The 15434-nt window shown below is 38.0% G+C and overlaps 1 protein-coding gene across 1 annotated transcript in view; it reads left to right on the plus strand.

Moving 5' to 3' along the window:
* The window catches only part of rnf144a (ring finger protein 144A), a 64489-nt gene extending 49366 nt beyond the window's left edge, over positions 1-15123 (plus strand). The window contains exons 3-8 of the mRNA XM_008117806.3: positions 2574-2678; positions 2868-2928; positions 4013-4220; positions 5863-6010; positions 7068-7157; positions 10624-15123. Coding sequence (XP_008116013.1) covers positions 2574-2678; positions 2868-2928; positions 4013-4220; positions 5863-6010; positions 7068-7157; positions 10624-10755 — 744 coding nt within the window. The 3' untranslated portion in view covers positions 10756-15123. The remainder of the gene's footprint in view (positions 1-2573; positions 2679-2867; positions 2929-4012; positions 4221-5862; positions 6011-7067; positions 7158-10623) is intronic.
* The last annotated feature ends 311 nt before the right edge of the window (positions 15124-15434 follow it).

Raw genomic sequence — 15434 nt, forward strand, 5'->3', positions numbered from 1 at the left:
AGAGCAAGATCCTAATAGAGATATTACTCTACTATTTTTGGATGCAGAGAAAGCTTTTGATGATGTCTGCTGGGAATTTATGGGAAAGGTATTAGACCAATATGGAGTTGGTCAGCAATTTAAGAGAGCCGTAAGCACTGCTTATTCAAAACGAAGAGTTAAATTAAAAATAAATGGTCAATTATCAAGCTATATAGAGATACAAAAAGGGACAAGACAAGGTTGTCCCTTGTCGCCTTTATTGTTTATTTAGGTGCTAGAAATATTGTACATTAGAATTAGAAAAGATAGTGGCATCAAAGGAGGGAAAATAAAAGGACATGAATTTACAATAAAGGCATACATGGACAATATGGTATGCATTTTAATGGGACCCAATAAGGAGCATCAAAAAGTTAATGGAGACCTTTAATAAGTATAACAACATCTCAGGATTTAAAATTAATAAAGAGAAATCAGTGTTTTTAACTAAAGACCTATCCAAAGGCAATATAGACAAATTGGAGAAATCATCAGTGTGCAAGGCAGTAATGAAAGTAAAGTATTTAGGATTATGGGTAACTGTTAAGCATAACTATATTAAAATAATTACGAAAAAACTTGGAAGGAGGTTAAAAAAGACTTAGAAAGATGGCAGAAAGTTCAATTAACCTGGATGGAGAGCATAGCCATAATAGATGCAAAAGATAGAAGGGTTAGGGTTTTCTGGACTTTAGATACTACTATAAGGCAGCAGGATTTAGCTAGTTAAAGGGATGGTTTACACTTGATGACCGTACTTTACTTAATTTAGAGGGATATAAATTAAGATGTAGATGACATGCTTACTTATGGTACGGAAAAAATAAGGTGAACAAAGAATTTAACAGACATCCAAAAAAATCTAGCCTCCTAAAGATCTGGAAGAGTTATATGAAAGGGATAGAATTACCCCCCTCCCCCACCCCACCCCAATGGCTACGTTGATTGGAAACAGTACTTAGGCCAACATCCAAATGGTGTTTATCATACATTTGGAGCACTGAGTCAGGTTTGTATGTTTGGACTATTAATTTCCAAATAACCATTAATACCCAATCAACCTGAATTCTATCTGTCTGTCTGTCTCTCTCTCTTTGTAAAAAACAAAACAACTTGTATGTTGCATGGAAGAACCCTGAACGATGGCAACTTTTCAGACTGGAGGATTATCTGATGCTCTGAATAAAGGCCATCTGGGCATTCCACCAGCAGTCCTATTCCAATGCCTGACTCATTTGTGTTCTTATATAAATAACTGTGGGTGGAAAGGGCTATATAAAAATAAAAACGATTATAGTAAAATGCTCTGGCATTGTATCCTTGTGGTTGGGAACAGCTTAATGGTTGCTAAGAGCATCCTAGGAAGGTCTGTGGGAGTCTGCAGTTCACCTCTGGAAGGGAACACTCCAGTGCTCTCATTAAAAAAGCAGCAGCAAATCCTTCCCTTCCATTAAGTGGCCCTTGTGTATAGTGTACCTAGAACAGCAACCATGAGGGAAGCAAAAATGTGAACAGAGAATGGTAAGAGTGAGGTAGATGGGTTTAATGAACAACAGCTACTATGTCACATCGCAAACTGCTTTGCAGGCTCCGGGTAGTTTGTGATATGGCTTGTGGGTGCCTGCAGTTGTAAGAATTTTGCCCTGCAAAAACAAAAAAAACAAAAAAAAACAACGACAAAGTAAACAGAACTAAACCCTCTAGGGTAGCCTACAGTAAATTGTGATACTCTTGTCTTTCACCATCTTAATAGCCACAAGCCTGGTTCAGTCATTCCTATAAAGCCATAGCTTACCCAACAGCTTTATGTCAAATTACTATTAAAATATGCAAAATAGCTTTAACGGTTATGGCTGAGTGCTATTGAATTCTGGGAAAGGTAGTTCTGCAAGGACTTTAGCCTTCTCTGCCACAGAGTGTGGGTGTCTCACCAAACTATCACTCAGAATTCCATAGCATTTAGCCACGGCAGTTAAAGTGTTGTCAAGCTGCATTAATTCTGCAGTGCAGATGCTCAACCCAATGTCTATTTTCTCAGATGGTCTGTTAATTAAATTTGCTATAAACTCAAAGAAAACCTCCCACTTGAACACAGCAGCATGATAATCCTAACCATAGGTTGTTGTGAGTTGGAATAAAACTACTTAAGGATTAGCTGTAGTTACGCTTGGTACCTTTCTGTACCATTGGTGGTCATAGTAAAGTCACTGAACCAGAAAGCACAGAACTGAATCCATATGGGCCGAGTAGATGTACCACCATGAATGTCCTGACATTTAAACGATGGTTCAGTCATAAATTATGAACTGAACCATGTTGAAGTTGTCTGATGGTACAAAGTGCACTTCTGCACAAGGATACAGCTGTGAAAAAGTAGATGTGACTGTACCTGATATTATTAAATAGTGGCATGAACACTCACACGTTTCCATTTCACTGCCATTTACTAATATAGGGCACAGTCACTGGAAATCTCTAATCTGGAAAGGCCACTGTGTTGTATGAACATTTGTTATTGCATGATATAATTCTGCGTCTGGCGTCTTTTGCAGTGCCTGAAACAGTACGTGGAGCTTTTGATTCAGGAAGGCCTAGAAACAGCAATTAGTTGTCCAGATGCTGCCTGCCCAAAGCGAGGTCATCTACAAGAAAATGAAGTATGTATCTGGAAACATAACACACTTTATTCACGTAAAACCCTGTTCTGTAATTGTTGTTGCCAACATTTGGTGTGTGAATGTGTGTGTTGTTGTAGTATAATCACTAAGTAACTTGTCTCTGTTTGTCTTACATCACTTTGGTTGCAATGGTCATTGATCACCTTCTCCTTTCTTTTGTCACAATAGATTGAATGTATGGTTGCATCAGAAATCATGCAGAGATATAAGAAGCTACAGTTTGAAAGAGGTATAGTATACTGCTGGAGCATCCCTGATTTCAAAACATAGAACTAATCCAGTCTGTATGATGCCTTATTTGCATTTAATGGAAATTCACGAGGTGTTCATACAGCTGCTGATGTGGATGGATAAAGTGGTTGTGTTCTGAAGAGCCAGTTAACACCTCTCTCTTGCTGCCTGTCTTGTTCTCTCTTTTATGTCCTTAGCCAGCACATAGGTCTCTTGTAAGTTCAGAGTCTTCTGAATGTCTTATTTTTAAATGTATTGCTGAATTCCTTTGCTCTGCCCTCCACATTTGCTGGGGTTTGGGGAGCAGCACTCACACAAAAGTGGAGAAACTGAAAATTAAATGCTAATTTTCTATTTGAGAGAACACTTCTTGTAAGAATCTCTATGTCCCCAGCCTAATTTATGGCCTTATCCAGTAAAAGGATGGGATTTACAATGCAATCGCATGGGTAACTCCTAAAAAACCATTACACTCAATAAAATGTATTCTCGGATGTGCACAGATTAGTCAGGAATATCAAGATGTGGACATGCACATTTAAGATGCTTCCTTCATTTCTTAAGAGAAAACATTTCAGTACCTGAAAGCAAAGAAAAACAACTAATTAAAATACTAGCCAAGAACTTGCATTATTAAGGAATAACCTCGCCAAGCGTGAGTGTGGCATTATGGATTCCTTCAAAGAAGAACAGAAACTGACTCGTGTTTCAACTGGTTTTTTTTAATCTTGTCCAAAATAGAATTGTCCAGCCAAATATAATGCTTATTTTCTAGCAATTCAGAATGCAGTGTGTTGATATTTATGTAAATTGTACATTTCCCTTGGGTACCTCATAATTTAAGGTCAGTTCCACAATTTCTGTTTTGGCAGTGGAGGTTGCTTTATGTTAAGTCACAATGACTTGTTCATCTAACTCAAGAGTTACCTACACAGACAGTGTCTCCCTGAGGTATCAGACAGCAGTCATTCTCAGCTGCCCTACCTGATGCCAGGGCTTCATCCTGAGGCCATTTGCACACAAAGCCTATGTTCTGTTGCTGAGCTTGCATCTATTTCTAACTGTGCCTTATTTTCCTATAGAAATACTTCTGGATCCTTGTCGGACTTGGTGTCCATCCTCTTCCTGCCAAGCAGTTTGCCAGCTTCAGGAATCAGGACCCCAGAATCCACAGCTGGTGCAATGCAAAGCTTGTGACATAGAATTTTGCTCTGCATGCAAATCCAATTGGCATCCGGGACAAGGCTGTCAGGAAAATATGCCAGTCAACTTCCTTCCAGGAGAAACAAGGTACAATGTTTTACATTACAGGAAAATACTATCATAATTCTTAATACAGTATAATCCCTGTATCAGTGAAGAAGATGTTCCAAGACACATACACACACACACACACACACATTCCCTGAGACTGCAGTCCCTAAGTTACAAACATCCAACTTACACCTAACTCCTAGTTACAAATGGAGGTGAAACAACAGGAAGTGAGGGAAATTCACTCCTGAAAGAGTTATCATGGGGAAAACATGTCTCCTCTGAAGCTTCCTTACTAATCTCTGTTTTCACAACAAACCATTTTTTTAAATCCAATTGTCATAGGGACAGAAAGTGAGATGAAATATTCTGATCAGGAGCACATACAGCAAAACAAATGTTACAGGGGGATTCACCTTTCTCTATGCTATCCCTAAACTAAACAAATAGCAGGCTGGAGTTGTAACTGTTCCAACTTACATACACATTCAACTTTAGAACAAATCTGTATTTTTAAATGTATTATATTTGGCCAGAACCATATTATAGAATTGTACTGCAGGATTTAGAGAGACCCACAAATACTTTCCTGAGTGGGGTGGTGGAGGATATTTTTTGTGATGTGAGTAAGTGAAACTGTCAAAAGGTAATACTGTACGTTAAGAGCAGCTCTACGCAGTGAGAAAAAAAAGACTTAAGTTTTACTGCCATTGCCTTGGGTGTCTTTTTAGATCTGAACCCATTTTCTCTCACATCATCATAGATAAGAAAAGAAAACACCCAACCTTGTGCAGGTGTTGGACAAGTAATACATTACCTCCAGTTTCAGAGGCAGTATGCCTCTCTATATCAGTTGTCATAGAACATGAGTGGGAATGCAATTGCACTCATGTCTTTCTGATGTGCTTCCCATAGACTGCTGACTGACCATGGTGTGAACAGAACGTTGAGTTCTGTCAGGGTGGTTACTTGTAGCAACCTGGCTCTTTCCCATGACCTCCCTGAGGGTGACAGTTCACAGTATCCATGTCATGTATCTATCCATCCCATATTTAATGTTATTTAGTTTCCAGAAAGGTCCGTTAGTTTACTGAGGAATCCCTGTGTGGACTGTTCATTTCTGCCTATGACATTGGGAAGCCATGTAACAGGACACTATCACATGAAATTTGAAAAGTTTGCAACTTTAAAATTGATGTTTTAATAATTGATGTTTTAATTACTTGGTTTTAATTGCAATTGTTATTTTTGGAATTATATGTTGTCGTCATCGAATTGCTGCCTGTTGTGAAGCTACCCCGAGTCCCCTTTGGGGAAAAATGAACTTACTAGAGTTTGAAAAAAAATACTTTTGGGAGCTGCAGTTCCTATACAGCTAGGGATTCTAGGACCCATAGTTCAAAAAATGCTTTCAATTTACCTGATGGATACCTCTTATAGGGATTTGTGTATGTATTTATTGCTGGTTGGTTGAAATTATTTGAATTTAGGCTTAATGGCAAAGTAGAAAGATGTGTTGTCTTGATAGAAATGAAATACTATATTTGGATACAGTTCTGTTGCAAATTTAAATGCATGTAAAATGACTCCAGTCTCAAAGTGGTAGAATGCTTAAGCACCTTGCTTTAAATGCCATAGAACATTTCTCTTAACATCTTTTACAAAACATCTCTTCCAGCTCTGTTTATAAAATGGAAGAAGATGATGCTCCAATCAAGCGGTGCCCAAAATGTAAAGTTTATATTGAACGGGATGAAGGGTGTGCCCAAATGATGTGTAAAAACTGTAAACATGCCTTTTGCTGGTACTGTCTGGAGTCGCTTGATGTAAGTATGTTGTACATTCAATCAGAGAACTGGAAAATTGTAACTCATTGAGGCTGAACTTATAATGTATGGATGAGCAGCTACAGAGGATATTATGGTCATCCTGTACCGAATAAACTCATGGGCTCCACTCACCATTTTTTTTACAAATATTGAGTGGGTTTTTTTTTAATGTCAGGAGTGACTTGAGAAATTCCAAATCACTTCTGGTGTAAGAAAATTGGCTGTCTGCAGGGGCGTTGCCCAGGGGATGCCTTTATGTTTGATGTTTTACCATCCTGTGGGAGGCTTCTCTCATGTCCCCGCAGGAGAAGCTGAAAAGATAGGGGAGTAGTGGAAGAGCCTTAAAATAGAAAATTAGTCTCTTTGGGGACTTCTGGAGAAAGATATTTCACTTTTGAGATTATCTTTTTATATGATAAGAATGGTCCTGAGGACCTTACATACTTCTATTGTGATGTCCACCTAAAAGCATCTTGGGAGCCAAAAGATAGACCAGAAATCCCCTCCACTGAATTCTGATCTCAGAGGACAAAGTCTAGTCTCGGATTTCTTGCAGAAAGCTCTATATCCCTCACCTGTCCAACATGACAGTTCGAATTTTAGAAAGAGAAATCAAGTCCTTGATTTTGATTTAGAGCATCCAAAGCCTTTCCAGCAGTCCAGTCTTTTTTTTCTTTTTTCTTTTTCTTTTGTAAATAAATGTTTATTGTGTAAAAAGGTGGTATTCTTGATCAGGAGAAAATTCAAATCATCTCCATCATTGGTGTAAATTCATCTCTCTTGTGGTGAAGAGAGAAACTATGTTCTTTGACATCCCAACCATGTCACAATATTCCCAAGGATGATTCTCCAAGAATAGCTGCCCTGTACTGCACAGAATGTAGGAAAATAAGTTTCTCCAATTCTGAAAGCTTATTTATCCTTTTTCTGGTCTAAGCCCTATTGAACAGATTGGGGTTCTCTCCTTCTGCATATTATTTCCTCTGAGAGTCAGTTCTTACCACCACTGAACGATGTATTTTTTCTTCTTCTCTTACGTGTTTTTTTTTTTAAGGATGACTTCCTCCTTATACATTATGACAAAGGACCTTGCCGAAACAAGCTAGGTCATTCTAGGGCCTCGGTTATTTGGCACAGAACACAGGTGGGTATCAATTTGCTCATTAGCATCTTTGTTACTTTGCCCGACTCAATTATTTGTTGTTGTAGCAGCCCACAGTATCCGTATAATTGCTACCATCCATGCAAAGCAGAAATATGATGGCATGAACAATCTTAACTTCAGTATTTAAAGATACATCTTTACACGTCAGGATCTTACCTAGTTACTTCATAGCTGCCCTTTCAAGTCGAAGTCTTTTGATTTCTTGACAGTGGTTTCTATTCCAATTAATACAGACCTTCAAAAAACCTGTTTTTTTTTTTAAAGTGCCTATTTTATAGGAATGTTTCATTCTAAGTATGTAGAGTTTTTCACAATCTTTATCTGAAGTCTATATCACCAGCACAGAATATAGATAGAGGTTGTTATTATTTAAGAGGATATTCTCAGGGTCTGGTACTATATGCAACCATAACTTCTGGTTGTTGGCCCTGGGTACATAATATCATAGTTCCAACATTTCTAGATAAGACAAATGACTGAGTTCAGCAAACAAATACAGGCCATAAGAAGACATCTGTTATTCTCAAGATGGAGTTTATCAGGCTCACTAAAACAGATCAGAATAAAGCTGAGTCTTTAATTCATATTTTATCAGATGTGACTGATTGGTGTTATGGTTGAAATTAGGGTTGAAATCTGTGAAATCTGTAATTTTTAAAAATGCAGCACCCCAATGTACTATCAAAACAGCTACATTGTTGACGTTTTCTCTGATTAATTGTATCCTTGAATTACTACAGAAAAAATACCCAGCTTGCAGTGAGATGGAAAGTAAAAACTGGCATGTTTATCAATATAATAATACTAAAGAGAAAGTTGGCTATAACTTCTCTTAAGGCCATAGCATTGCAGTGTGGCAGCTTCTAGTACTTCTCAAGTGAATCACGTGAAATTTTGTAGATGGAAGCAGACTTATTTTTTTTAATGTGCTGTGATGCACATGTTAAAAATGATCACAAATTCATTGCCCCCTTCTTTTCAAAGAAATTGTAGTCCTTTTTACATCCTTCATGTGTATTATTACATAATACTAAAGTGGTTGCTTTACCATTCGGCATTAATGTTGTTCAATAGTGCCACCTGCTGACAATGTGGATTATTCAGTACCAATAAGAAGGAAATTCCATGTAGAAAGAAAAGAACACATGATGTTTGCATGTGTAGTTAACATTAGATTGAAAGTCAGCATGTTTTGCAGTTTGAACATTGCATTATGACTGGAGACCAGGGTTCGATTCCCAGCTTTGCTGGGTGACTTTGGAAGAGTCACACACTCTCAGCCTTAGAAAATGATACGTTTGCCTTAGGGTCATCGTAATTAGCTACAACAAAACTCAAATTGGATTCTTCCACTCCTCAAAAAGAAACCTTCAAATATAAACACTCTTAACAAGAACACTACAGTATGCCAAAAGCCAAGTATGAAATATAGAAAACTCCACATCTGCTGTACTCTCCCTTGAACAAAGGGATTATTAAATTAGTGGAATCCTACTTTTCAGTACCTGCTACACAAGTGGCTCTTGGCAGCCTGAAAAAAACGAAGAGCTTAAATTATTCATTAAACTAGTCTGTGTCTCTTCCACCTTAAATGACTCAAGGTGGCTTAAGCTGAGCATGACATTCAGGTTTAATATACATTGAATTACCAAATCCCATGATGCAATCCTTTAGTTTTCATTCTGTTTACCACATGCAGAAGTGTGCATATAAATAAATTTATGTGCAATATTCTCGGCCCTTCCTCAGTTGACTCAGTGGACTAGTGAAGTGGTTTGCAGGATTGTGTGGCAAATGCTTGAAGACCCACACCCTGTGACTGAAGGAACAAGAGTTTTGATAAGTCAGCAGCAGTGCTGATTGGGGAAATCTAGGAGTTGTAGCCCCAAACTTTCCTTGCATGCCACTGCTTTTGCCACACATCTGTTGTACCAATCAGCTTCTTGAGCCTGGATTCTAGGCACAGTTGAAGCCATCTTGAGTCCACTGATGCAGGGTCTATCCATTGATTTAGTGTGACAAGTGGCAAAGCCAGTTATATTTGTTCTGTTTGTCACAAGTAACCTTGTCATTCAACAGCTGCTTAAGGACTGTCAGTTTCAAAATGATTCACAAAAACTTCTCATTCGTTATCAAAATTCCCACTCTTCAGGGTACTTTAGGTACCTTAAGATGAGCTATCTTCATGCCTGCACCTTAAGAAAGAATAAAGAGAGAGCCAAAACTCTTTGTGGCCTTCACTGACTAGGGAAACACAACAGAGTCCTTGTGTCTTGTTGTCTATTCTCTGGCCCTTGTTTCCCTGCTGAGTCTGTGTCTGCATTCCTGATGCAGTTGTTGCGCTCCCTGGAAAAGGCTTATGTCCAAAGGATTGTCAAAAGAGAATGATGGTCACAGAGGGAGCAACAAAATTGCAGTTACTAGTTTTGACAGCATTCCTTCCAATTAGTTCTTTTATGTGTGAGTTACTCCAGAAAAAAAGGAGAAAGGGGAAGGATGGACAATTCCTTGGCACTGAAATAGAACTATAACAAGATAAACTTGTTTTAATTTCCACTGGAAGCCGAATTTGATGCATAATATAACCTCCCATCTCAACCGAGGATACTTTCTCAGACTTTGCATGGATACCTGAAATAATAGCAGAAAGTATTATTTTCATTGGGAAGAACAACAGAGGTATTTCAAAGAGGGTGTAGCTAGCACAGAGGCCCTAAATGAATAATTGAAGCCATGGATGAGTAAACTGTATATATACGAGGGCTATCCAGAAAGCAAGGCTACGTTTTGGATTTTAAAAAGGACAAAGTATAGGATAAATCATTTACCATATGCAGCTGAAAGACACATCCCAAAAATACAATCTCATGTAATCCCCATTTAAATTTAGCCACGTTTCTTATAGATAAATGAGTTTGAAAAGTACTGCACCAGTAAATTTGCCGCCTCTCTCCTCCGTTTCCAACAATGGGGGCGTGGCTGGCAGCGCAGCGTTTTGGCTACGCTGCAGGAAGGGAGAAGGGGGAAGAGCTGACGACACAAGCAGGGAATTTACTGGTGCAGTACTTTTCAGACTCATTTGTCTGTAAGAAACGTGGCTAAATTTAAATGGGGATTGCATGAGATTGTAGTTTTGGGATGTGTCTTTCAGTTGCATATGGTAAATGATTTATCCTATACTTAGTCCTTTTAAAAATCCAAAACGTAGCCTACTTTCTGGATAGCCCTCGTATTTGTTCCATGGATACAGAGATTATACTGCTAAATTAGTTGTCTTCTGTACTTACCAATATTCTCATTAATGTGTATTTGTTATTAAATTTAGCAACATTGAGCCCAGTTTTTGGGGAGAGATATATAATGTATTAAATAAAATAAAAAAAACAGCTGCTACTCTTCCTTTTCTAATGTTTTGTTTGCCTTTGTGTTTTATTTTGAAATCCAGGTGGTGGGGATCTTTGCAGGTTTTGGCCTGTTATTATTAGTGGCTTCACCCTTTCTTCTTCTTGCGACGCCCTTCGTTCTTTGCTGCAAGTGCAAGTGTAATAAAGGAGATGATGACCCACTCCCAACTTAAGATGGAATCAGGACGGGATATAGGATTTTGCTCTTCATCACAGTACATTTCATGACCTCCCGCTCTCCTTTTGCACATAACATTGTCATAGCCTTACTTGCCCTAAACCTGACTTCAGACAAGACCCATGGTGCCATGAATGCCAGGAATTACTTTCGCCACCCTTTCTTACCAGGGGTTAAAGGGAAGAAGGTGCCCGGACTTAAAGCAAGCTGAATGTCTGAAATGTATGTCGATAGCACAAGGCTCCTTCCTTGTTCACTTAAAGGCTACATCAATCGGCTTGGAATCATCATTTTAACAGCATCAAGACATAAATTTTCACATATATATCTACAACAATTTAAGATGTCTTACTAATAAATATATATGTTTTCAAGAATGGCATACCAATTTAAAAATTTGCCCATTAAAGCATGACTTTAAATATCTGTTTATCAAAAACAGTTTCTGTTCATATTTGCTCTAAGAAAATATCAGATGCATCCTCCCTATGTTGAACCTGCCTCTCTCACATACAAAATCACTGTAAATTTGGTTAGATACAAGTAGGACATCCTATGCCTTTGACTATTCCAAAATGAAAGATGCCATTTCTGTTTAATAACATTTTGGAAAATGGTTAAAGTTATTTGTCTGGATGGACATTTTTTTTTGTTTTGTTTTGTGGGGACTTTTTGTTTTTCCAGAGATTTGAAGTTGAAGTATGTGAGCCACACCTGACCTGCCTAAATTAATGGCTTTAAAAAAATCCTGGTTTCCCTCTTATCAGCCTTGTTTATCTGTTTATTAACTATCTGCTACGTTAATAGGGCTACCTCTAATCAGGTATCTTTTTCTGTACATATATATATAATATACATATATATAACAGAATAGAAGTCTTTAAACCAAATGTACAAATAGATGTTAACCTGACTATTGTGAAGGTTGGAGATGCATGACTCATCTGTTCTTATGGCTGAGAAGTAATTATGGTTGTGATAATTTCTGACATGTACACTGCTCTGTGAATGAGAAGAAACAGATATGGGGATCTGTTTCCCTCTCTATTTCCACCATGATAATAAATAAATAGCCATCCCTTGATAAAGATACTTATCAGTGCTCAAAATAGGAGGACATAAATGCACACTCTTCCCTCCTCAGTGCTCTGACTTGTTGAGTTACGTAAGTTTCCAAGAGGAGTGGGAGCAGATGACTGCAGTAGATGTGCATGCAAATGAATGGTCTATCTTCTGTAATGGCTAATATCCTCCAAATACCAGGACTGGAGGGAGAAATAGAAAATGGAGTACCCTTATGCCTGCTAATTCCAAGGCTAATGTCCCAAGTTTCCAAATTTGTTGATAACAGCAAACAATAACTTAGTCCTACAACCTGGCACCCTCCAAATGTGCTAAGCTACAACTCCCACAATCCCAAACCAGCATGTGCATATTGGTTGAGGATAGTGAGGGTTGTAGTCTCACCACATCTATCGGTTACCAGGTGGGGAAGGCTGCCATAAAGTATGCAAATTCAAGAGAGGTAAGGATTTCCCCTGCCCTTATTTTGCTTCAATGAATAAAAATTGCCTGCAATGCTAATGTGTTAAGTCTGCTAACAATCAAAAGTATTTAGTCCATTGTAAAAAGAATTATATTTTATACTGTATGGTACTGTGACAACCGGGTTATTTTATCTGTTTCTCCATCTAATTTTTTCCTAATCGTTTTGCTGCTTCATTATTGTGCTACATTTCTTCCCCAAGGGAATAGAAGAAGAATATCAGCGTACTATGAATATTGGATATTACTCTTTGGTATAATTTTGAGAGAGAGCTGAAGCAGCTTTCTAACACATATAGATTTCCAAATAAGAAACAGTACATTTCATGACCTCCCTGGTCAGAAAATGCAATGCCACAAGAATCCTGTTTCTACAATCTCCCTCTTTACATTGAGATGGGCAAAGAATCCTGAAGATGTGCTTGGAATACAAAGCCCAGCATTCTTCCCATTGTCTGGGCTTGCTGGGCTTGATGGTAGTTGCAGTCCAGAAACAACTGGTGGGTCAACATTTGGCCAGCAATGCTTCAGATACCCATCCAACCCCAGTGAAACAAAATCATGTTAGCAATTCAAATTGCACTGAGACTTAAGCATTTATATGTGTGGGCACGTATATGCACATAACCTCCTGAGGTGTTTTGTCTTTTCAGTTATAGCAAATACTTAAACTTGGTATCATATAGAAAAAAGTGACGTTCGTGTAATATCAGTTTGCCATTGGACTGTAGCCTTGGAAGTGGTATTCTTCCTAACACGTGCTGATTCTTTTATTTAAAGAAACTAAATGGAAAAATATTCTTATTGTGTGCCATGCTTTGAAATTGGTTTTATATTCTGCATATCAGATACATGATTCTGTATCTAAAGTTTGGAGCCTTGTCTTGAATCAGGTAGTTATTACTTGTTGCCAATTATCTGATGGCTGCATATTACAGCATGACAGCAGAGAATAATGTAATATGTACTGAAATTTTAAATGTGAAGCCTCAGAAAGGGAATACAAAATACTTACGTGCTTATAGTAATTCCTATTGTAACGGCGCTCCATGCAGTCATGCCGGCCACATGACCTTGGAGGTGACTATGGATAACGCCGGCTCTTCGGCTTAGAAATGGAGATGAGCACCAACCCCCAGAGTCAGACATGAATGGACTTAACATCTGGGGAAAACTTTTACCTTTTACAGGATTCATATCAACTCATCTCTTGGTCTGAGTCATTTTTTGCACATATACTCAACTTGCCCTTGCTGTAGATCTTTTCTTCCTGACAGGAAAGGAGAATATGCTTTCTTTAGTGCAGTGGTCCTCAACCTGTGGGTCCCCAGATGTTTTGGCCTTCAACTCTCAGAAATCCTAAGAGCTGGTAAACTGGCTGGATTTCTGGGAATTGTAGGCCAAAAACACCTTGGGACCCACAGGTTGAGAACTGCTTTAGCGGGTGCAAAAGTTAAGTGAGACCCTTGGAAGTTTGATTAAATTATTTTGACCACATCTTTGTTTCTTCTGCTGTAAACAAATAACTTTTCATAGATGTTGTGAGTGACCATGTTACAGTTCTAGGAAACCCTTATGCCAGGTTGATCTTGGGTTCTCCGGATCCCTAATTCATGCTAGCTGGAGCTTCTGGGATTTAAAGTCTAAAACATCTGGAGGACCCTTTGAATATTATTCTTTTGTTTTGAATCCCTTAAATCCATGTACTGGACAAAGCTATCCGACCCGAAAAAATACCAGATATCCCAATTTTCAAAGAACATGCATTTCATGTATCCCTTTGCACACAATGGACAAAACTTCATGGGTTAACACAATTATCTTTCTACTTGGAAGGAGAGCACAGAATGGGATATGGGCCAAAAAGAGAAATACAAGCACCTTTCATTTGAGTTTAAACATTTGGCAGAGGGAAAATGAATAGCTTATTTTTAGAGATGCCTGCAAAATTCCCTTCTGCTGAATTTTTCAATTGATTTGAGTTTTTAAACAACTTGATCTTATTTTCAGTTCAGCACAAATGGATTGCTAATCCTGCATTCTTCCATTTTTAAAAACGATTCCAGGACACAGTATAACCCCCACCCTGATTTGAACACACAAACCAAGTCACAGTTCATGTAATGCTGTGATCCTTTAAATACCTTTTGGAGACCTTGTTTTCATCAATATGCTCAATGATATGTTTTGTGACCTGCGGCAAATAAGGGGCCCTCTAGATGTTGCTGGACTCCATCTTCCACCATCCTTTTAGTTATGTGGTTATGTGTGATTTGGAGGTGGCACAATTTCCACAATGTTTCGGTTACCTCAGATTTCCATCTGTCACTCCTAAAATCGTGCAGATCCAAATTGTATGATTGGGAGGTATATTTTCACAATGTTTTGGAGAACACAGATTTCCATCAGCGTCACTCCTACAATCATGCAGACCCACATTGTCATTAAGTGATCGTGTCTCACTTCAGTTTAAAGTACCATCTTGGTTCTCTTCTTTTATTATGCAACTGATTCTTTCTTAACACAATCCAGGAATGTTACATATAGGTATCTGGCCTACAGTCAAACATTGCTTGATCTCTTTCCATGGCTACATTTTTATCATTTTGTGGAAAAGCTCGGGGGAGTCATGCATATGTACGATAAATTACGTATTTGATTGGTATAAAAATGTTTCTGTATCTAAAGTGTAACTACATTTTTGTGCCACTAACACTGTGATGTATAAAAGATTTGTTGAATGCCTTTGAATGTTGTTTTGTACTTTGAATCATTTTGAAGAGTTTTATTTGTAATTTCAATAGATATTTTAAATGAAGTGGTCTCCCCTTTGTTTTTTTAACTCCGCTTCTCCTGTGTATATAGTATATTAACCTGTTCTTCTTAAGTCCAGTTTACACCTCTAAGTGTGCTTATTATTTTACCCAGATTTCTCTGAATGAGGAGCATGTTAATTCACCCCACTATTATCCCTACCAATGATTTTCAACAATGATTTGCTTTCCAATCCTCATTCATTTGTACCAGTTAGACTGGAATTATAATCTACAGTTTTCACTGCCTCTTTTTCTTTGTTATTTGTGTGTTTTTTTCCCTCCGTTTTAGTAAATCTTTACTTGACATACACAT

Source organism: Anolis carolinensis, chromosome 1 (assembly GCF_035594765.1).
Source record: "Anolis carolinensis isolate JA03-04 chromosome 1, rAnoCar3.1.pri, whole genome shotgun sequence".
Taxonomy (NCBI): Eukaryota; Metazoa; Chordata; class Lepidosauria; order Squamata; family Dactyloidae; genus Anolis; species Anolis carolinensis.